The following is a 24,192-nucleotide window of genomic DNA, read 5'->3' as shown; positions in this document are numbered from 1 at the left end:
AAGAAATCTGATTTCATGCATGGTTATTTATAAGTATCGATGATAAATTATCTTTAAAAATGGGATCATCCCGGCCCAGGAAGAGCCCTACACCACGGACAGAAAAGGAACTCCAAAAGAAATTTCCAGGTGGTATTTTTTAAAACTAGTAATAATAACTTCCACGTATGCTAAAGCTCCTGTCCGCGATTTGAAGTAGATCTCGACCTATTAAGGCGAGCACGGTTCGATTTAACATTATTAAAGTGACCCTGTATTAGAGTAACCTATATTGCGGCTGCAGAAATAGTCACGTCACAGGTCATGGATCAGGTCCCTTCACGCCAAGATGAACAGATTCCATACACTGTTTGTCGACGACATCGTGACATTTCAACAAATATTCGAGATTCGTGCGCGTGCGCGTGCGCGTCCGTGCGTGCGTACGACTGTGGGTGTGAACTTGAACTGACGGAGCAGGAATTCCAACAGAAATCTTCAGGTGGTGTTTTATCACTTGTAACAGTCATCATTCTAAACGTGATTTAGCTTCTTTTCACAGATCCGTTGTTAATTTGTAGTTTCAACACGAACTCACCCTGACTCGCCATTGTTAAAGTAACCTCATATTTAGGTTAACCTATATTGCAAATCGTCAATAAAGTATATCATAGCCCCCTCCGACACCTGAGTGAGTACGTATTGAATTCGCGCATAGAAAAAGTACGCAGAGGTGTTTTGTTAGTCTTTTATCCACTCGCTCTGCATTTATATACACAAAAAGAGAAGGAAGAAAAGTACGTAATGCTTGCTGTTTATCCTGATTTAAGTGAGTCAGTGTTGGAAGGCGGAAGAGAAAATCATGAGGACCATGACTTGATATACAGGTGTAGACGGACACAAGATGGCAGGAGTAACTTTATGTAACATGGCTGGCTGTACAATAACAATATTGTCTATGCTGATGATCGTTCTCCCACTCCTGGGTAGTGTACAGGGCTGTAATGTAGCAGGAAGCAGTAAGTAGAATACATTGAACTATGGTGTAACTTGGGAGTGAAGACCTTGTATATAACTCTTTTCTTTTGTCTCCTACACCTCGTGTGCTCAGCTGAGTGTGTGAGCTTTAACGTGACCATGATACAAGGTGCGAGTATAGGGCCTAAATATTAACGTTCTTAAATAATCACTAATTTTATATCAAACTACATCAATTTGATATCAAACTAGTAAACTACAGCAGCCACAAAGGTGTACACATGGGTGGGTGGGGCTGTATTTTAGTCAAACAAGAGTCTTCAAAAGTACTCTACTTCTCATGTAAACCTTTAACCCATTCTTGACAAGTCTTCATATTCTAACCACGTACCACGCCCAGGTGAAAACCTCCTTACCTGAGCAGTAATACGGCTAATCTGGGCCTGTAAAACCAGTACAACACATATACCACCTCTCACAGAGGGAACGTAATTGCAGTTCATCCAAGTGTGCCATAAACTTTTATAGTCCCATTCACAACAAGAAAGAAGGCAACAAAGAAAATTGATTGTTCGTGATTTGGCCAAACAAGGCCGCTTTTATTATTTAACTCCACTATCCTAACCATTTTAATAACAATAACAATGTAACAAATTCTTGCCTGTAATAAATGTTATGGCCTTAGGGATAAAAAAATATATATATCAAATATTCAATAAGACTCATCATACTAAAAACTATGATGTGACGAGTCAGCAAAAGTTATTATTTACAAACAATTTTGCACAAATTTCGTTTGTGGGGTTGCCTCTTCGGACACCTACAGTTTCTATGATTTTGCTGGATATCCTGTTTCCAGATTTAAGTAACGTAAGTCATTCTTTGAGTCAGCGATATACTTTCACTTTTATAATTCCGCAATGACAGCCTACATTAAAAATGCTGCCGATGCTCGAAGCGTAAAAGGTTTATATCTAACAATATACCGTATATATTTGAAGTAAATACGAGTTTAGTCGATTTACAAACAATGGGTGAGCAAACGTTTGACGCTTTTGAAAGGGAGTAGTAGGTCATACATGTACATGTTTGTGTTGTCTTTCAGGTTATCATAATGGAAAATGTTACTTTGTGAACACTAACGCAACGATGTGGCAGAGCGCCATGGAACATTGTAAGAATACTTGCAACGGTAGACTGGCTGTGGTTAAAGACAATGACACCCAAATATTTCTACATAAACTGACATCATCAGAGGTTTGGCTGGGTGGCAAGGAGGTGAATTTAACAGACTGGATGTGGATAGATCAAGAGGGAACGTTACATGGTATGTTTAGGAAATTGATTGTCATGACCCCCCTCTCTCTTTCTCTCCGCGGTACCATGCACATTCTTCACACGCACTAGATTCTGCAATAAACATGCATTTGGGTGTACCCTTATCCAAGACACTGATCAAGTAAATCCCCCACCCTGCCACAAGCACTTGTAGTGATGGCATTTAACGGCAGTGTAAACGCATCTCTTTTTCAGCAACAACATATACGCACTGGAGAGGTCAATCTTCTGGTATAGCACAACAACCAGATACATATCATGGACAAAAGTTCCAGCCTGCAGTAGCTCTAATGAGGGTTGATAACACCCAAGTCAAGTTCCCTTGGGTGGACAGAGAATACTTACAGACACAGGAATCTGGTGTCATCTGTGAAGCAGGTAAAGCTGCCGTCCTGGGATACTTAATTAGAAGCAAAAGAGAACTGCGATATTTAGTTTTAAGTCCACATATGTGCTTGAACGTGAAACTTCTGTTTATATAATGCAAGAAAAATAGACTGAAAAAGCCAATGGTATATCAGTATTGTTAACTCTGTATATTTATTCATATAAACTTTATTGATTTATTAACTTTTTACGTTAAAACAGAATGTTTCTTTCTTGAAAGTGCAAATACTCTGCTTTACATACAGACTAAGTCCTACATTTCCAGACCAGAAAAGCGAATTATGTAAAGGTCATCATAGTTTCCAGTGGATTCAAAACAACAGCAGATGGACAGATATAAAGGGTGGCGCATGTGTTTTTATCAGTATCCAATCTGAAATGGTGACCTGGCTTGAAGGTCATAGGTTATGCAAAGAAGCTGGAGGAAAACTTCTGAAGATAGACAACGACACAGTGCAGAAAAACTTGGAAAATAGACTAAACAATAACAGTGGGCCCCGGTATTATTGGATTGGATTGGTTCACAGTCAATGGAGATGGGTGGACGGTAAGGGAAGTTTTAGGACTGTCAGTGTGGAGCTATTTAAAATTTTAAAAAGGGATTGTTGGAACTAAGCTAATAATTTTCTGTCTTTAGACGGTATACGTACTATTTTATTGAGTTGATTTCATTGCTTTTTTCCAAACATCTTTTTAAACCCAGTATGTTGATGGTAATTGAATAACATGTTTATTCAAGTTGTCCAAATGTACTTAAAGGGATTAATTTGATACGAAACAGGCCTTAGCCAAATTTGACTGAAGTTGTTTATCAATTTGGTACTGGCATGGACTATCAGTCCATTATATTTTCTATATTAAAAAAGCAATAAAACATGTTCATTTGCGCCTTCGACTAAACAAAACTGTAGCGACCTTTTGATAAGCGTCGCCCTTGAACAGAACATATAAAGTCCATGTGCTTGTTGACATTACTTTTTCAAAAACTGATTATTGGACGTCATTTTTTTCTTTTATTTATTTATTTATTATAATTTTTTTTGTATTTCCGATAGAAACAGTTTCGAAGAATTCAAGAGGTTATGCATACATAATTGTAGTATCGTCAATTACTATTTCCCCGTTAGTTTTAAAAGTTCACATTTAAGTCACTTGCAAATTTAAAATTATTAATGAGGATAATATGTATAATACGAATATATATTTGATATTATTATAGAATATCCCATTAACCTGATGTTTTGGAGACCGACCATGTATCCACCACATCACGTAGGACCAACGTGTCTTGCACTGGAAGGAGCTGCAAGTGACGTCACCAGAAGCTGGGTGATGAAAAAATGCAGCGAGAAACTGCCATTTATCTGTGAATATCCACTAGGTAAGGCAGTCTATATTGCTAAAATATATATTCACCCAAGATCTAAGAGAAATGCAAAAAATGCAGTTAGAAAAACAAACGAAAACTGTTATCGGCATTTGAAACACTGGCGAAAAGATAAAGGAAGCGTATGCTTTTCTATCGATTAGCTATCACGAAAAACTGATTCACTGACATGTAAAGAAAGCTATTAACGAAAGTCCACGTGGTCCGATGGCAAGGATGGATTTCAGAATTATTGCTATAACCGCAGTTTCGGTGGTAAAATGGAATTTATTATACCACTATGTGTTGTTTACAATGTATTTATTGTGTAATTTTGAATTACATGAAGAAAGTATCCCTTTAAGCGATGGAATTCATCACCAGAGTAGTTTTGTGATTTACAAATTTCCCTAGTTTTAAAACATTCTGATTTTTGATTTATATATTTATTAGACCACGGTGGAAGTGAAGAACAAAAGACTCAGACGTGGTGTAACTCGCATAACCGCACGTCTCGCATGAATGCGTTATAACCCGTTCATGGACCCGTGGTCTAAATAAGATAGACCCCTCGTCAGCGAGGGTTATGTGACATCCACTCGTGCTACGCACTCGTGCATGCCACATAACCCTCGCTGACTCGGGGTCTATCTATTACATACTATTTATTTCAGACCTAACAATTTGGTCAACTACTACGTCCGCGAAAGGAGGTCCTCCGGTTACATCAGGTAATGAAAGACAACTGAATTGAATTAATTTTTTTAAAATGAAGCTTCTGAAACGTTCTTGTTATTAGTTTCATTTAAAATTCCCTCTACATACACAATTACGTACAGGGTAAATCTTGATGCAAATTACCTTGCTATACTACTAATGTCCCTTCATTGACAACTACTCCCCTACTACATGTATAGGATAGAGGGTTAGGAAATTATCCTTTGCCTCTTTAATCATTTTATGAATAAAACACTGACTAAAACACTGACTAAAACCAAGTCGTTTCAAGTTTAAAAACTACCAAATTCACTTAAAAGTTGCCTCAGTCCTCTGTTGATTCTTAAAAGATTTGTGGATTCCACATCCCTCAACGAGCCTCTTTTTAAGAACTTTTTACCACTTTCCTATATAGATGCTCCCATGAAAAGTGGGCCTACCACGAAGATCGTGACTTTAAATCCAACAACAGATTACAGAACAATAACAGGTACTGGCGTGTTCGGCTTTTTATCTCTAATTAAATTTTGTTTAAAAATGAACGCAATACAGTAAAACAATACACGTTGTTCGTAAAAAGTAGTAGTCTCCTTTTTTCTAAAATGGTTTGTGTCCTGTGTTACAGATGGCTCTACAGTAACACCCATTCTATGACCGATGACGTAAATGTGACGTCAGCAATAACAGAGACCGTCACTGTGAGAGGAAGCACTGACATACGTGAGGCTATTTAATTACATTCACGCCTTTGTCACATTTTATCACATTCATGGCCTACAACGTGTACAAATATTCTCCCCAGCTTTTCCCACTTACGTTTGTTCCAAGCTTTGGCAAAAGCGCTCGTCTAACTAAAAAATACAAAATGAGAATAATAATAATAATTTTCATCAAAAGATCTCCTGAGCTTAATAAATATAGGCCTACAGCCCTTGATCAATACCATGTCTATTTCTTCTTAAGACTTTCACAATTTTGTTTGCTATTTCTCTCTTAATATTTTTAAATCTCATTCAATTACCACCACCACCACTAATAATAATAATAATAATAATAATAATAATAATAATAATAATAATAATGCTTATCGAACGTGTGCATCTGAAAGTGACTTTGGTAAAAGTTGAAGATTACGTGCACGTTTTTTCACTTTTTAAGATTTTAGCTCTTAATTTGTGAAGTTTCTTTAAAAAAAAACATACGAAACATATGACTTTTGCTTTTCTTAACCTGTATATTTTGATAGCTGTTTATTAACCATATCATATCATATTATTCATTTATTCTTTCTTATATAAACAAACAGTAACATTAGAAGTACTGGTGGCGTAAATATGTTTTATAACTTTACGAGTTAGTGAATTATATTAAATAATCATATTGCCATAAAAAGAATTTAAATGGGATATTTAAATAGTGTTTTCAACGTGCAAGGACATCTACAGATAACATATTGAACTGGAGGTTATAACGGAAAATCTCACACCCTTTTGTATACCAGATATGTAACATGCATATCCAATGCCTCATGTTTTTAATGCTCCTTTCCCATTTTAGGTACTGAAGTGCCCCATACTGGTAGGTATACAGGTAAACCAATGTCTCCTGGTAAGCGTATTTATAAAGTCATAAATTCCTCTGATCTTTATCATAATCAGACTGATTTCATTGTACGATTATTGTTTAATGTGAATTTTTTTAAATTGTTAATAACCCAATACATCAAATGGATAGCTAAACAACTATTACCCATATCACTGCAGTCCCTCAGTGGTGCATGCAGATGAGTATCTAGATAATTACACTTTATCAAAATTGACTCGAGCAAACTGAATTTTTACATTTAGCTTTTATTTTCACCTCTGATAAAATAAAATTAAAAGTGCAGGCACTTTATATATTTACATAACCTTAAGAGGCATTACTAAATATTTGAATAGAAAAAAGTATTTAACGTATTAGAAAGTATTTCTGTAAAATATTTTTGTGAAATACTTCTGAAAGAGACAACCATATATGTATCTATATTTTTTTCAGGGATGATAGCAGGTATTGCTGTAGGAGGGTGTTCAGTAGTGATCATCTTGGTAATTGTCGGCGTCGGCTTTTGGTGGAGGAGGTAAGAAAGCCCATTTGTCTCAAGGATTACCTGTGCACGTTATAATTCCAGTAATCAGACTTAAGTCAGTTTAATATTACCATCGAATCTTCGAAATTCGCTATGGTGTGAATTTTGATAGGACCTGTCGGTCTTATCCTTATAACATGACTTCTGTGGTATTTTTTAAAAGAATTCGATTGGCAGCATGGAGGCATAATTTATAACAGTTTCAAATGTCATATGTTTAGATAACATTTTAACCCAATGAAACTTCACATTATCTTTGGTCTAAGCAGGTGTTTAACAAAATCTCATTTAATTCAGGAAAAGAAGGACTAATACACATATCACCAAGGCCTCTGTTCAATATACCGACGAGGCAGCTGGGTCTTACTATGACCATGTTGCGACAGAAGACGGTCTGGATTCCCAGACACCGAAAAGAGAAACTCGTCCTTATTACAAGGGATTGGTAACTAGGGCAGCTTACGATTCAAAACAGGCAAAACATGGCGGACAAGCACAAACAGGATCTGCTGAAACTGACAACGTCACGAATGAAAACATCGTGGTAGGAGGCACAAATGGCGTCGGTGCTGGGCATATAGTTTCAGACAGAAACAGCAACATGATAGGAAGCGGAACTTACTCAAGTATTGACCGCGATGATGGAGCAGATTTAAACGCAGATTTCGGGCGAAGTTTTGGCACCTACTCTACTATGGATGACGTCAACGTTGCTCCTCAGTTTACGTCAATAAACGCTACCGAAGGCATGGGACGTGAGCCTCCGTCCAGCGACAATGGCAGTGGCAATAAAGTCACTGACAGCGCTTTAAGTGAAGACGACATTTCCCAACTTTATGGAAAAGTAGACAAGACAAAAAAGAAAAAATATCGTCAACAGCATGAAGGAAATCCAGACGATACCATTGACGAAATAGAGATGACTGAAAATGATATATACGGGGAATGAGCAGTAGTTTCTTTTGTATTTTAGGAGATCAAAGGATTTAAAGGCCAGCTAACACTTTTACTCCTCAAAATCACCAGTATACCTATGAAATGCTTTACAATAAATCTGTAACCCGCATAGTAGTGTGCTTTATCGTATAATGGAAGCTTCAGCATATTCTGACCCGACAAAACACTTTAGACTACTTGAGGAATATGCCTGGCCTCTCTTATTCTTTTATTGTTTATAGCAACCACTAACCCCCCCCCCCCCCTTTCGATATCTGGTCTCCTCTTGAAATTAGAATTTTGACTAGCCGAATCTCTAAAATACCCACGCCAAGGGGGATGGGGGGGTCGGCTTCGCATCTGCGGACCCCCCTTTAAATAATCCTGGATCCGCCCCTGGGCATAGCCATCGCATTTCCCCGCACTTCGCCACACTGTCAATTAAACTGGTGATCGACCACAGGGCCCCCGTCTTAACGATTATCTTAGCCACTAATTGGGTCTTGGCTATTGCTGATAACCATCATCAGCCCATGGAAATAAATACCACGTAATTCCATTATCAGGCGTAGGGAACAAGGCAAACATCAGCATAATAACGAATTGTGCCCTTATCGAAGTGGGGATTAAACGTTTGTGTCCCTCCAAGGACGGGGCGTGAGGGAGGCGGGGAGTCCATGAGGGGATTATGCGGCATTGTTTTTAACTGGGTCGACCATATTTGATCTCGGATAACTAAGTCCGTGGATCAACTTGTTCTGAAAGGGCCCATAATAGCACCATAAGAAATCTGATTTCATTCATGGTTATTTATAAGTATCGATGATAAATTCTCTGTAAAAATGGGATCATCCCGGCCCAGGAAGAGCCCTACACCGCATCGTAAGACGGACAGAAAAGGAACTCCAAAAGACATTTCCATGTGGTATTTTTTTACATTTGTAATAATAACTTCCACATATGTTAAAGCTTCTGTCCGTTATTTGAAGAAGACCTATCAATGCGAGCACGGTTCGATTTAACATTGTAAAAGTAACCCTGTATTAGTGTAACCTATATTGCGGCTGCAGAAATAGTCACGTCATAGGTCATAGATCAAGTCCCTTCATGTCAAGATGAACAGATTCCTTGCACTTGTCGGAGACATTTAATATTTCATAGACGATGTCAATAATTTCAAGTCATAACTTTTATTGTATTCTCTATAATACGTTGTGTCAATTTTGAAGAGGCTGAGTAGGGCTTGTTTACCTGTCGCATTAAGAAGCCAGTGATAAGGAAGTGTATGAAGCCATTGGCTGGAGTACGTACTAAAGGTTGTAATATTGAATAGAGAGTCAGAATGTACCTGAGCAGGCAACGAGTTCACATTAAACGATTGAAACTGGTCATTTTTGTCAGTGTGGATTTCCTCTGTAGCGTTTAGACGTAACGATTTCGACCGCGAATCTGGAAGGTCATACTAGAGCGTTATCCTAACTAAAAGTGTCCAACGGTGTCCGTATTTCGAGCCTAATTCTAAATTACGTTTGTATCTAAATTTGCGCGGTTCCGGACACGTTTTGGCGTCGCTCGCCAGTTAAAATTTTTACGTTTCGCAAGAGGAATATCTGAGCTTACACAATGGCCGAGGGGATGCAGCAACTCGTGGAGACGCTGCAAATAATTGCACAGGACATTCAAGGAGGGCATGTGCGTTCTATCAAAGAGAGGAGAATAGAAGAGGCGGCTAAAGGTATTACAGTCTGCGACGGAGCAGTGGTGTCGGAGGTAAGGTCGTACTTAGACGACCTAGAGGTAATGTATGCTTTTTTACATGATATTGTCGGGGGAGCAGTTAAATTGGTAACGAAAACGTCAAGGGGGGCCCTTAGGAGGGAGATAGAAAGGTTTTTACAAACGCAGCCGGCAAGGCTAGAAACCCCGTGGAGAGTAATTAAAGAACACATACAACGATCTTTCTTATCGGCGAATGAATCCGAGCGCCTTAAATCGGAATTGGAGGTTTTACGACAAGCATCGTTCGAGACGTTGCTGGAATTTAATAGAAGGTTTAGGGAGGCGGCAAGCCGCGCGTACGCCGCTCCACGTGGCGCGGATACGGAGAGATTTATCGTGAGAGCATATACGCGCGGGTTGTTGGATCAGAGATTGGCTGAGGAATTAATAGTCAGGGGTCGACCTGAAACTCTGGAGGCAGCCATTCAGTGGACTGAAAACGAAAATTGCGGGAGAGAAATTTTTCGACAAATGACCACGCAAGGTCATCACGCGCCGCAGACTAACGTCATCGCACAAAACAAATTTGCCGCGACGGTTGTTTCACCAAGGGTAGAGGAAGATATGGATATATCTTCTATGAACGCGATTAATAAAGATACGGCATTACTTTTATCCCAATTACAAGAGACCTCCAAAAGCATACAACAAGCACTTAAAGCGCAGGAGCGCATGCAAACGCGTATCGCAAAAGTGGAAACGCACGTGTACAACTCTCCAGACCACACTCCTACGGCGCGAAATCGTATACAGAAGCCACACCAACAATCGCGTAAACAGAGAGGTTACGGTTCACCGCGGGCTTACCGAGATATTGCAGGTTGGCGCGAAGACGGTACGTTATTATGTTTTCACTGCAACAAACCGGGGCATAAAAAAGCGGAATGTTATCAATTAAAACGTCAAAGGAATCATTTAAACTAGTTACCGCAGGCGCTATGACCAGACCACAGAGTTATAGATTAGGCGTAGCACTATCCGTTAACGGAGTGCAGTGTAAAAGCTTGATTGACAGTGGTGCCAGTTGTAGTTGCCTGCGTTTAGACATGTTTTTGAAAATCTGCAAAGCAACGGGTAGAACGTGTTTTTTAGAGAAGACCAATGAAATTTACAGTGTGTCGGGAGAGAAACTCGAGGTCAAAGGCAAGGCAAGAATAAAAATTGACGGGGCCGGTATTTTTGAGGTCGTGGTGATCGCGAACATCGGGCATGAAATGATACTGGGGATCGATATTTTAAAGAGCGGGAATGCGGAAATAAATTGCGTACAAAAGACAATGGTCTTCTTCGACAAAGAATGGCCCTTGACCGACTATGGACGGCCAGGTCTGATCGCGGAAATAGTTCAGTTGCCACCGTCATCGGGAAATGACGATATTGACGCGATGATCAACGAATACCGCGACGTATTTAGTTCGACCGAGAATCCCCTAGGCAAATGCGACCTGTTGCCAATGATTATCGACACCGGAGACAATAGACCCATTCAACAACGAGCTTATCGCGCACCGCTGGCAAAAAGAGAACTCATAGAAAAGGAAATACAAAATTTGCTCGATAATGACGTGATAAGGCCGAGTCAGAGTCAGTGGAGTTCCCCGGTACTTCTTACGCCGAAATCAGACGGTTCCATGAGATTTTGCGTCGATTATCGCAAAGTAAACGAGATAACAAAGGTCGATAGGTATCCGTTGCCACTTATCAGCGACATTTTTGACAACATGGGAGGAGCGGCGTATTTTAGCGTCCTGGACCTGAAACAGGGGTTTCACCAGTGCACGTTAGACGAGGCAGATATGCACAAAACCGCTTTCATTTGTCACAAAGGCTTATTTGAATACAAACGTGTCCCGTTTGGTTTGGTTAACGGACCTAATCACTACCAGAAGCTGTTAGATCGCGTTTTAAACGACCTTATTGGGAAGTCGGTGTACTGTTACATTGACGACTGCGTGATTTTCTCGAAAACAATGGAGGAACATGTCGAACATGTGCGTCAGGTGTTAGAAAGATTCCGCGAAGCTAACCTCAAAATCCATCCAAAGAAATGCGAATTTGCCAAAAGTGAAGTACATCTCCTCGGTTACATCATAAGCAAAGACGGGATTCGCAGCAATCCCGACAAATTACAACCAATTAAAAACATGCCGACGCCGCGAAAAGCGAAAGATGTTAGGTCCTTTTTAGGCACATGTAACTATTATGCGCGTACGGTCCCTGATTTTGCAAGAGTAGCAGCCCCATTGTACAAACTAACGAAGAAAAACGAGCGATTTGAGTGGAGGGAAGAGCATCAGAGAAGTTTCGACAGATTAAAAGAACTGCTTATGTCCAACAAAGTGATGGCGCACCCGCGAATAAACGAGCCGTACAAACTCTACACGGACGCTTGTAATCACGCGATAGGCGGTGTTTTGGTGCAGACAGACGAACAAGGGAAAGATAGAGTGGTTCAGTATGTCAGCCACAAATTGTCACCCAGTCAACAACGGTACTCGACCATCGAAAAAGAAGCGTACGCGGTCATGTACAATGTCAACAAATTGCGACCGTATTTGTGGGGGGCAGATTTGACCATTTACACCGACCATAAACCCCTGAAAGCGCTATTTTCTTCTAAACTGCAAAATGCAAGGTTGCAAAGATGGGCGGCAATTTTAGCTGAATATAATCCTAAAATTGAATACATAAAAGGCGCGAAAAACGTGTGCGCGGATTTTCTGAGTAGACTCCCATCAGAGCGCGAGGAAGTAGCCATTATCGACACGGAAGAGGATTGGGTGGATCCGAGGTCATTTCCTGATAGCATGGCTTTACATAACATCCCGATAGAAGCCGATGGATTAAATGTTGATGACATACGACAACATCAAATCGCGGAATTTCCGGCGGAGATAGCCGAAGCTCAAAACGAAGACTCGGATTACGAAATTCTTCAAGGGATTCTTTACTCGGTCAGACCACCTAATCCGACAGAACCCGATTATCCGCGTCTAGTGCTACCCAAACAGTTCAGAAACAATATCATTGCCCGTTGCCATAAAGATGTTGGACACATGTCCGTGTATAAGACACTCTGCCGAGTCAGGGAGTGTTATGTTTGGAAAGGGATGAGAAAACACATCTCTAAATGGGTAAAAAGATGTCCAACTTGTCTAGCCCATAAAAGTACTCCCCAAAGAACCACCTTAGGCGAATTGCCAATGCCCGCTTACCCCTTTCAAGTTGTGGGTATGGACCTGATTGGCCCGTTTCAAGAATCACCAAAGGGAAACAGGTATTGTTTGAATGTTATTTGTTATTTAACGGGTTGGGCCGAAAGTTATCCCATTCCGGACAAGTCTTCAAAAGCAGTTGAATTGGCTTTAGCTACAGAATTCTTTCCCAGACATAGCATACCAGAAATTATCATCACAGATAGAGGTAGCGAATTTAGCGCGGGGGAATTTCGCAATTATCTTCAAACAATGGGTGTAGATCATAGGCGGACCACAGCTTATAACCCCAAATGTAATGGCAAAGTTGAAAAGTTTAATCAATGTTTCAAAGGATTATTGGCCCGCCTTGTTAACAACAATGCTCGCACATGGGAAGAGCAGATAGCTAATGCTTTGTTTGCTTACAGGAATAGTGTTTCCTCAGTGACCGGGTACACACCATTTTTCCTAGTTTATGGCAGGAACCCTAGAATGCCACTGTCGACGTTGGTAGGTGCATCAAATAACCATCATCCTTTGAAAGGTCGGCTTAGTGATCTGTCTGACGCTCTAACGGCAGCCCGAGATAATCTTCAGGCAGCTAGATTAGAGAACAAAAGACGTTTCGACGCTAAGGCGAACGCTAACAAAATTGAGGTAGGTGATTCAGTTATTGTTTTCGCACCTGATAACGTGACTTTTGGATCAAAATGGGACCCAGTCTGGACAGTGACCAGACAAAGAGGGAACGTCTTCTGGGTAAGTCATCAGCAAACAGGTAAGTCGCGTGTAGTGAACAGGGACAAATTACGACTTGTGGACAGAGGATTAGCCTGGGATGAGATCAGACCACGTGCGCGTCGAGTTTTCAGGAGACGACCCAACCCAATAAGAGCTGAGTTGCAACTTGGTACCACACCAGTCAACGCCAACGCTCCAAGGGCAGAGGTCAACCAGCGCGCAGCGGTAAGTAACTCCAACGGGCGTAGCCAGGTAGCGGAGAGGATCGAATCCGAGATGCCGGTAAGTGTTGGAGGTGAGTCACAGGCAGCTTCACGCAGGCCAACATTGCATGCAAAACGTAAGCATAACACCATAACACGACACCACACGCCCACGCACTCACATAATACAAGGTTTAGGAAAAGATGTATCCAAGCAACGGAACAGGAAGATGCGCTGTTGTCGCAGATTGAAGGGGACGAACTAGACGGTCCCCAGCCTGTCAAGACGTTAAGGATAACCGACAGTGGGTCGGGAGAGAATATGGAAGTGGACTCCATGCATAGATAGGAGCATGGGTAAGTAAAAATGGCGGTTTTAAGCATATTGCTTGGTATTTTAGCCCCAGGGTGAAATGGGGGTGGCAGCAGCTACCTGATGGCGTCCTAGTGACCCAGAGGCAGCTCTTTGGCGGTGACAAAGGCCGTATGGACGGTAGAAGTCACCAAGGAGAAACCGCTGGTAGTCTAAGAGGAGACTGGTAGTCTCAGGGTAGACTATGGATACGGATCGCCGTAGTAACACGGGATTACGTAGAACAGACTGAGGGAGGTGTACATAACCTCAGTGGACAGGGAACAAGGGCGAAAGGGATAACGGTTAACTTTAACCCTTTCTGCAGGTAAAATGACTCTCAAACGGCTGTACCAGCCTTGGCCAGGGCGGGTCCAGTCGGTTCGAGCGAAGGTGCACATTCGTCTCGGACAAAACTACGAGGGTTATTTGACTTTGTAGGATGGGCGGCTAATGTTCCTTTTGGTATCGGCATATTCTAAAGTGCTGACCAGTGTCGCCAGGTTGTTCAAGAACGACATGTTCATGATAATACTAGGGAGTTACCTAGTGAGGTGTTCTTTGTTTCTTTTTTTTCTGGTACTTGGGTTATCCCACGAAATTATATTCGCTAATTTCATGCAAAACTTGTATTTTTCAGAAAAAGTAAGAGCCTACTAAGGTGACCATCCAAGAAGCCACGCCGAGCAAGACGAGCAGAATCCACTGGGAGTCTTGAAATATAATGATATTGAATTTCATTTAGTTTGTAAAGATTTATTTTTCTTTACATGGCGAGCTCAAATTTGGATTCAAAATGTGTTCATAAAGAATGAGGAGGGTGATGTCATACCTAGCAAGGGCAGGTATACATACCCCATATTTTTGTCACTTGATTCTATGAACTATGATACAATTAATGTGGATATAGGGTTATTTTCGATATAGCACTTATGTTTTTTCTCATTTTTCTGGTAGACAGCGCATGACCCAAGGAAGCATGGAAATGTACAAGTAATTTTGGTTTCCAATATTATTGTAGATAGATAATGATTTTCGTATACTACCCTAATGATATTTTTCTTTTTCTTCTAGAGAGCACATAGCCCAGTGGACGGAGTAAAAGGATAAAATATTAACGCTTATAACAATTTTTTTTCAATTAACATGAATTCTTTTTCAGAAAATCCGCATTTTGCGTTTTAAGTGTACTTTCAGTTTCAGAGCGAATTCCGTAGCAGTGTCAAATAGGGCGCGGCTACAACCATTACCGGGCCGTCTTCGATTTGTGGTCTACGACATGTTAACACCAGCGGGGAGTGATAGCTGAGAGGGTTCCACCTATGGAGGCATCGCCCTTTTCCATCCTAGGAGTTGTCTGTAATCTACACAACGCACGGGCGGCCTTCACTCTCCGACGCTATTATCATCGGCGCTCCGATCGTCATGGTGGGCTACGAATCGTTTGGGTTTACTGGTGGATGTAGTCACTTCGCATTGGCTACGCACAAGATATATGGACTCTAACTAGAGAACAAATGACTCATATATTAAAAAGAAAGAAATATTAAAGCAAATGGTCGAGAGACAACTCGATTTTTTGTTTTTTTTTGTGCTGTCTGAGCAATTGGGTAAACCTATGTCCCTCTTCCTAAAGAAAAAAATAGGGAGAGGCTGGCGCAGCCGGCTCTCAGCACCGTTTTACATTTGCTTATTCAAGGTGTTGCTTGCTCAGAATTATTATTATTATTACTATTGCTAACTTTTTGATGCATATAATATGTTCCTTGGTATTGTTTTAATGACTATAATTTTCCTGGTGCTAATAGCAAAGTGCATAATACTTAGTGTGTAGCGTACATTATTATTATTATTATTAGATTAAAATAATCTGGTAAATAGGGTTTCCATGGTAATGCTTGCAGGGTTTAATTGAGATTCTCATTTTAAGTAAGGCCGTATAATTATTTGAACGTCTACAAAGTAAGAAAAATTTCATATATATATTCCATTTTTCTTTGTTTGGGAAAGGGAGGAATATGTCGGAGACATTTAATATTTCATAGACGATGTCAATAATTTCAAGGCATAACTTTTATTGTATTCTCTATAATACGTTGTGTCAATTTTGAAGAGGCTGAGTAGGGCTTGTTTACCTGTCGCATTAAGAAGCCAGTGATAAGGAAGTGTATGAAGCCATTGGCTGGAGTACGTACTAAAGGTTGTAATATTGAATAGAGAGTCAGAATGTACCTGAGCAGGCAACGAGTTCACATTAAACGATTGAAACTGGTCATTTTTGTCAGTGTGGATTTCCTCTGTAGCGTTTAGACGTAACGATTTCGACCGCGAATCTGGAAGGTCATACTAGAGCGTTATCCTAACTAAAAGTGTCCAACGGTGTCCGTATTTCGAGCTTAATTCTAAATTACGTTTGTATCTAAATTTGCGCGGTTCCGGACACACTGTTTGTTGACGACTTCGTGACATTTCAACAAATATTCGCGATTCGTGCGCGTGCGCGTCCATGCGTGTGCACGACTGTGGGTGTGAACTTGAAAGGGGAGACTGACGGTGCAGTAATTCCAAAAGAAATCTTCAGTCGGAATTTATCACTTGTAACAGTCATAATTCCAAACGTGATTTAGCTTCTTTTCACAGATCCGGTGTTAATCTGTAGTGTCAACACGAACGCTTTACCCTGACTCGCAGTTGTTAAAGTAACCTCATATGAAGTTAACCTAAATTGCAAATCGTCAATAAAGTATATCATAGCCCCCTCCGACACCCGAGAGAATAGGTATTGAATTCCCGCACTATAAAGGAAGTACGCAGAGGTGTTTTGTTAGTCTTTTATCCACTCGCTCTGCATTTATATACACAAAAAGAGAAGTAAGAAAAGTACGTAATGCTTGCTGTTTATCCTGATTTAAGTGAGTCAGTGTTGGAAGGCGGAAGAGAAAATCATGAGGACCATGACTTGACATACAGGTGTAGACGGACACAAGATGGCAGGAGTAACTTTATGTAACATGGCTGGCTGTACAATAACAATGTTGTCTGTGCTGATGATCGTTCTCTCACTCCTGGATAGTGTACAGGGCTGTAATGTAACAGGAAGCAGTAAGTAGAATACATTGAACTATGGTGTAACATGGGAGTGAGGACCTTGTACGAGTATATAACTCTTTCTTTTGTGTCCTAACACCTCGTGTGCTCAGCTGATTGTGTGAGCTTTAACGTGACCATGATACAAGGTGCGAGTATAGGGCCTAAATATTAACGTTCTTAAATAATCACTAATTTTATATCAAAGTACATCAATTTGATATCAAACTAAGAAACTACAGCAGCCACAAAGGTGTACACGTGGGTGGGTGGGGTTGTATTTTAGTCAAACAAGAGTCTTCGAATGCACTCTACTTCTCATGTGAACGTTTAACCCATTCGTGTGACAGCTACTCCAATTCTAACCACGTACCACGCCTAGATGAATACCTCCTTACCTGAGCAGTAATACTGCTAATCTGGACCCATAAAACCTACAACACATATACCACATCTCACAGAGTGAACATAATTGCAGTAAGTGCCTTTTTTATGTCTCCTCCATCCCAGTGTACCGTAAACTTTTATAGTCCCATTCACAATAAGAAAGATAACAACAAAGAATATCGATTGTTCGATTGCAAACAAGGCCGCTTTTATTTAACCCCACTATCCTAACAATTTTAACAACAATAACAATGTAACAGACTGTTGCCTGCGTTAAATGTAATGGCCTTAGGGATAAAAAAAATATATATCAAATATTCAATAAGACTCATCATCCTAAAAACTGTGATGTGACGAGTCAGCAAAAGTTATTATTTACAAACAATTTTGCTCAAATTTCGTTTGTGGGGTTGCCTTTTCTGACACCTACAATGTCTATGTTTTTGCTGGATATCATGTCTCCAGATTAAAGTAACGTAAGTCATTTTTTGAGTCAGTGATATACTTTCACTTTTATAATTCCGCAATGACAGCCTACATTAAAAATGCCGCAAAATTGCTTGAAGCGTGAAAGGTTTATAGATAACGATATACTGTATATATTTGAGGTAAATACTTGCGCGTATAGTCAATTTACAAACTGTGGGTGAACTTAACACGTTTTGCGTTTTTCCGGCGTCAAACATATATTATTTTGAAATGGAACAGTAAGTTTTGTGCAAATTCGTCTCAATTTCATTTGCAATAATACATAACGGACAGCAGAAATTTGGCTTCAAAAAAAAAAAAAAACATTCTAAGCAAAAATTATTTTTGATATTCAGATTTATTTTTATATTAGCCTTAAGCTACATATGCCGAGTCATATATATATATATATATATATATATATATATATATATATATATATATATGCTGTCTTTCAGGTTGTCGTAACGGTACATGTTACTTTGTGAACACTAAAAAATTAGAGTCCCAGAGCGCCATGGAACATTGTAAGAATACATGCAACGGTAGACTGGCTGTCATCAGGGACAGAGACACTCAAATATTTCTACATAAAATGGCAACGTCAGAGGTCTGGCTGGGCGGCAAGGAGGTGAATTTAACAGACTGGATGTGGATAGACCAGAAGGGGGCGTTAACCGGTATGTAAAATAATGTATAGACAACTAATTTTAAAATACCTCTCTCTTTCTCTCTTTCCACAGCCCCATGTACACACTTCACACGCTTTGCATGTATTTAGGTGTAACCTCATCAGGGATCAAGTAATCTCCTCCCACCGCCACGAATATCTGTTGTAGCGACAGTCTTCAAACCCATCTCTTTTTCAGCAACAACATATACCAACTGGGGCGGGCCAAAGTCACATCCTAATATACCTGTAGGACAACAACCAGATACCAATAACGGACTTAAGTACCAGCCTGCAGTAGCTCTAATGAGGGTTAATAACACCCAAGACACTTTTCCATGGGTGGACAGAGAATACTTACAGACAGAGAGCTCCGGTGTCATATGTGAAGCAGGTAAAACTGTCGTCATAGGATATTTAAATCATGATTGAAAAGGAAACTGCCATTTCAAGTCCACGTAGGTAGCCGAACATGAAATGTCTTACTGAATAACACAAGAAAAAAGTAGACTGAAAAAGCATATGAGAGATGCGTATTATTACATCCTTATGTTCTTATATCAACTTTATTAATTTTATTCACATTTTACGTTAAAATTATGTTTGTTTATTAAAAGTGCAAATATTCTAAGACTAAGTCCTACATTTCCAGACCTGAAAAGCCAAGTATGTAAAGGTGATCATAGTTTCCACTGGGTTCAGAACAACAGCAGGTGGACAGACATAAAGGACGATGTATGTGTTTTCATCAGTTTACAACAACCAACTGAAACAGCCACCTGGTTTGAAGGTCATAGGTTATGCAAAGAAGCTGGAGGAAAACTTCTGAAGATAGACAACGGCACAATACAGAATCAGTTGAATAATAGGCTAAACAATAATAGTGGGCCACAGTATTATTGGATCGGATTGGTTCACAGTGTATGGAGATGGGTGGACGGTAAGGGAAGTGTTAGGGATATCATTGCGGCGCTACTAAATGGATTAATGAAAGTGGACGAATAATCTTCTCTTTAAAGACATTATATTTTATTGGATTGATTTCAAGTTTTTTCATACAAATTATCTTCTAAAAACAAATATAATGAGGTCTGGTAGAAATTATTTCGAAGAATTCAACAGGCTATGCGAATATTGAAGTGTCGTCAATCATTTCCTCCTTCAAGGAGGTTGTTTTTGTTACTTTTTGTTGGTTTGTTTGTCTGAGAGAGCTTTAATCAAAAAGTAATGGACGAATTTTGGTAAAATTTGCAAGATAGGTCACAAATGGGCCAGGAAGGAAATAAGTAAATTTTGGTGATGATCCATTTATATATTGATTATTTATCAAATAATTAAACTTTTCGTGATAAGTGACAACTGGACAACTGGGTCAATCTCATAAACTTTTCAAGATAGCTCAGAAATGGTCTGAGAAAGAAGTGATTAGATTTTGGTGTTGATCCATTAATGAATTTAATAATTAGTTAGTTGTTTTGGTGGAGGTTGCTCTCTTTGAGTGCTTTTCTAGTTCTTTTTTCGTTACTTTTAAAAGTTCACCTTTAAGCGATTTGCAAATTTCAGTGTTTTATAAGGATAATATATATGGATGAAAATTTATGTGACATTATTACAGATGACCCCATTAACCTGATGTTTTGGAGACAGATGTATCCACCAGTAAAGAAAGGACCAACGTGTCTTGCACTGGAAGGGAATGCAAGTGATGTCACCAGAAGCTGGGTGATGAAAGATTGCAGCGAGTCACTTCCATATATCTGTGAATATCCACTAGGTGAGCCAGTCTGTATCTGAATACATGTTGAAAATATTCATTCACGATCTCGGAGAATGTTTTTGATACAACGAGAAAACAAAAGAAACTTTATCGAAACACTCAAGAAAAGATAAAGGAAGCTTGCTCTTTTCTGGCAATTAGTTATCTTGCAGAACTGATGCAGTGACGCAAACGAACATGTGTATTTAATGTGAGTAAGAAATTTCCTTAGTTTTAAAGCATTCTGATTTTAGACCTATATCTCAACACTTTTCATTACAGAAACAACAACTTGGTCAACTTCAACGTCCGCTGAAGGAAGTCCTGCGGTTACATCGGGTAAAGAAAGACAAAAATGAATTGAACTGAATTTGAAAAATTCATATCTTATTGATATTGGTTCAACGTTTTTCAATTCCCACTACATATACATACATACATACGTACAGGGTCAACCTTCGCACAAATTACCTTGCTATGCTACTTAAGTCCCTTCATGACAACCATTACCCTACTACGGTACATGTTTGTGATAGAGGGTGAGGATCTGACTCGTATTCTTGCCTCTATAATCATTTTAATGAATAAAACACTGACCAAATCCGCTAAGTGTTTCAAGTTTAAAACCTATCTATTGATCCTTGAAAGAGTTGTGAATTCCGCTTCCTTAAGCAGCCTCTTTTTGAGAACTTTTTACCACTTGACTTTTATAGATGCACCCATGACAAGTAGGTCTACCACCAAGATCGTGACAGTAAATCCTTCAGTAACAGATAATACAACAATAACAGGTACTAGCGTGTTCGGCTTTTTATCTCTAATTAAATTTTGTTTCAACATTGACACTATAAAGTAAAACAATAGACGTCATTTGTAAAATTAAGTAGGTCCTTTTTCTAAAATGGTTTGTATCCTGTCTTACAGGTGGCCCTTCAGTTACCCCCACTTCTAAGACCGATGACGTAAATGTGACGTCAGCAGTCTCTGAGACAGGCACTGTGAGGGAAGGTACTGACATACGTGAGGCTATTTAATTACATTCACGCCTTTGTCACATTTTACCACATGCATCGCCAACTACGTGTAAAAGTATTCTCCCTCGCTTTTCCCATTAATTTTTGTTCCAAGCTATGACTATAGCGCTAGTCTAACTAAAATACAGAATGAGAATAATAAATAAAAGAATAATAAAAAAAATGAGAATAATAATAATAATTTTCATCAGAAGATCTCCCGAACTTAATGAATATACAGCCCTTGATCAGTACCATGTCTATATCTTTTTAAGACTTCCACAGTTTTGTTTGCTATTTCTCTCTTAATATTTTTAAATTTCATTCAATTACTACCACCACTAATAATAATAATGCTTATCGAACGTGTGCCATCTAAAAGAGGCTTTGCCAAAAGATTGCGTGCACTTTCTTTCTATCTTTTTTTTAATCTTTGCACTTATTTTATTAACTTTCTCAATAAAACATATTAATCATTAACCCATCACACTTCTTAACCCGTATATTTTGATAGCTGTTTATTAACCTATTATATTATAACAGTAGTGTTAGAAGTACTGGTGGTATAAACACGACATACAGCTTTACAAATTATTAGTGTTGTCATAAAAAGAGTTTACATGGGATATTTAAATACTGCTTTCAGCGTGCAAGGACATGTGCAGATAACATATTAAACCAAGAGTTATAACTGAAAATCTCACATCCTTTTGTACACCTGATATATGAACATCCCATAACACCCAATGCCTCATGTTTTAAATGCTCCTTTCCTATTTTAGGTACTGAAGTGCCCTATACTAGTGGTAGGTATACAGTTAAACCAATGACTCCTGATAAGACCTAGAGTATTTATAAAGGCATTAATTTTTCCGATCTTTATCATAATAAAACTGAAAGCATTTTATAATACGATTGTTGCATGATGCGAAAATTTTATGATTGATTATCAAAATAACACAGCAAATGGATAGCTCACCATAAAAACAAATATTACCTATGTCACTGCAGACCCTCAGTGGTGCATACAGACGAGTATCTAGATAATAAAACTTTATCAACAGAAAATTGACTCGAGCAAACTGAATGTTTACTTTTAGCTTTTATTTTCACCTCTGGTAAATAAAATTGAAAGTGCAGGTAGTTTATATATTTACTTCAGGGACTATAGCAGGTATTGCTGTCGGATGTTCATTAGTGATCATCTTGGTAACTGTTGGCGTCGGCTTTTGGTGGAGGAGGAGGTAAGAGAGCCCATTTGTCTCAAGGATTACCTGTGCATGTTATAATTCCAGTAATCAGACTGAAGTCAGTTTAATATTACCATCGAATCTTTGCAATTCGTTTGGCGTGAATTTTGATAGGACCTGTCGGTCTTATTCTTATAACATGACTTCTGTGTTATTTTTTAAAATAATTCCATTGGCAGCATAGAGGCATGATTTATAACAGTTTCAAATGTCATATGTTTAGATAACATTTTAACACAATTAAACTTCTCATTCTCTTTGGTCTAAGGAGGTGTTTTACAATATCTCATTTAATTCAGGAAAAGAAAGACTAATACACATATCACCAAGGCCTCTGTTCAGTATACCGACGAGGCAGCTGGGTCTTACTATGATCATGTTGCGACAGAAGACGGTCTGGATTCCCAGACACCGAAAAGAGAAACTCGTCCTTATTACAAGGGATTGGTAACTAGGGCGGCTTACGATTCAAAACAGGCAAAACATGGCGGACAAGCACAAACAGGATCTGCTGAAATTGATAACGTCACGAATGAAAACATCGTGGTAGGAGGCACAAATGGCGTCGATGCTGGGCACAGAGTTTCAGACAGAAACAGCAACATGATAGGAAGCGGAACTTACGCAAGTATTGACCGCGATGATGGAGCAGATTTAAACGCAGATTTCGGGCGAAGTTTTGGCACCTACTCTACTATGGATGACGTCAACGTGCCTCACTTTACGTCACTAGATGCTACCAAAGGCATGGGGCGTGAGCCTCCGTCCAGCGACAATGACAATGGCAATAAAGTCACTGACAGCGCTTTAAGTGAAGACGACATTTCCCAACTTTATGGAAAAGTAGATATGGCAAAAAAGAAGAAGTATCGTCAGCAGCATGAAGGAAATCCAGACGATACCATTGACGAAATAGAGATGACTGAAAATGATATATATGGGAAATGAGCAGTAGTATCTTTTGTATATTAGGAGATCAAAGGATTTAAAGGCCAGCTAACACTTTACTCTCAAAACCACCAGTATACTTTTAAAATGCTTAAGAATAAATCTGTAACCCGCATAGTAGTATGCTTTATCGTATAACGGAAGCTCCAGCATACTCTAACTAGACAAATTATTTGAGGAATATGCCTGGCCTCTCTTTTTTTTATTTTTTTCTTGTTTATAGCAACCACTGACCCCCCTCCCCCTTCGATTTCTGGTCTCCTCTTGAAATTAGAATTTTGACTAGCCGAATCATAGTTCTAAACCGTACCAAATTGCACCGTTCGCCCTCTAAAATACCCACGCCAAGGGGGGGGGGGGGGGGGGGGTCGGCGTCGCATCTGCGGACCCCCCTTCAAATAAAACTGGATCCGCCCCTGGGCACAACCATTGCATTTCCCCGCACTTCGCCACACTGTGAATTCAACTGGTGATCGCCCACAGGGGCCCCCATCCCAACGATTATCTTAGCC

At 39.5% G+C, this 24,192-nt stretch overlaps 2 protein-coding genes across 3 annotated transcripts; both read left to right on the top strand.

Annotated features, from left to right (window-relative positions):
* The first annotated feature begins 319 nt into the window (after positions 1-319).
* On the top strand, positions 320-24,036 carry LOC106180487 (uncharacterized). Of its 2 annotated transcripts, XM_087008085.1 has the most exons (12): positions 320-481; positions 17,015-17,203; positions 18,502-18,723; positions 18,913-19,107; positions 19,366-19,653; positions 20,329-20,487; positions 20,752-20,808; positions 21,183-21,260; positions 21,394-21,477; positions 22,265-22,288; positions 22,645-22,726; positions 23,032-24,036. In XM_087008085.1, the coding sequence occupies exons 2-12, from the start codon at positions 17,089-17,091 to the stop codon at positions 23,678-23,680; spliced, it is 1,953 nt and encodes a 650-aa protein (XP_086864211.1). In that variant the 5' UTR covers positions 320-481; positions 17,015-17,088; the 3' UTR covers positions 23,681-24,036. The 2 variants fall into 2 exon arrangements, with proteins under 2 accessions (XP_086864211.1, XP_086864212.1); XM_087008086.1 differs by lacking the exons at positions 320-481; positions 21,183-21,260; positions 21,394-21,477 and having other exon boundaries at positions 16,729-17,203.
* Positions 541-8,290, top strand: LOC106180507 (uncharacterized). The gene is made up of 9 exons (XM_013564506.3): positions 541-998; positions 2,063-2,284; positions 2,491-2,673; positions 2,948-3,229; positions 3,902-4,063; positions 4,723-4,779; positions 6,323-6,373; positions 6,803-6,884; positions 7,191-8,290. Exons 1-9 carry the CDS (start codon positions 884-886, stop codon positions 7,840-7,842), a joined length of 1,806 nt encoding a protein of 601 aa, XP_013419960.2. The 5' UTR covers positions 541-883; the 3' UTR covers positions 7,843-8,290.
* Positions 24,037-24,192: the final 156 nt, after the last annotated feature.

The sequence above is a fragment of the Lingula anatina genome, chromosome 3 (assembly GCF_051362555.1).
Source record: "Lingula anatina isolate TDL-2025a chromosome 3, LinAna3.0, whole genome shotgun sequence".
In the NCBI taxonomy this organism is placed as follows: Eukaryota; Metazoa; Brachiopoda; class Lingulata; order Lingulida; family Lingulidae; genus Lingula; species Lingula anatina.
The sequence above is the reverse complement of the archived record's forward strand: the minus strand, read 5'-3'. Positions and strand labels throughout refer to the sequence as shown.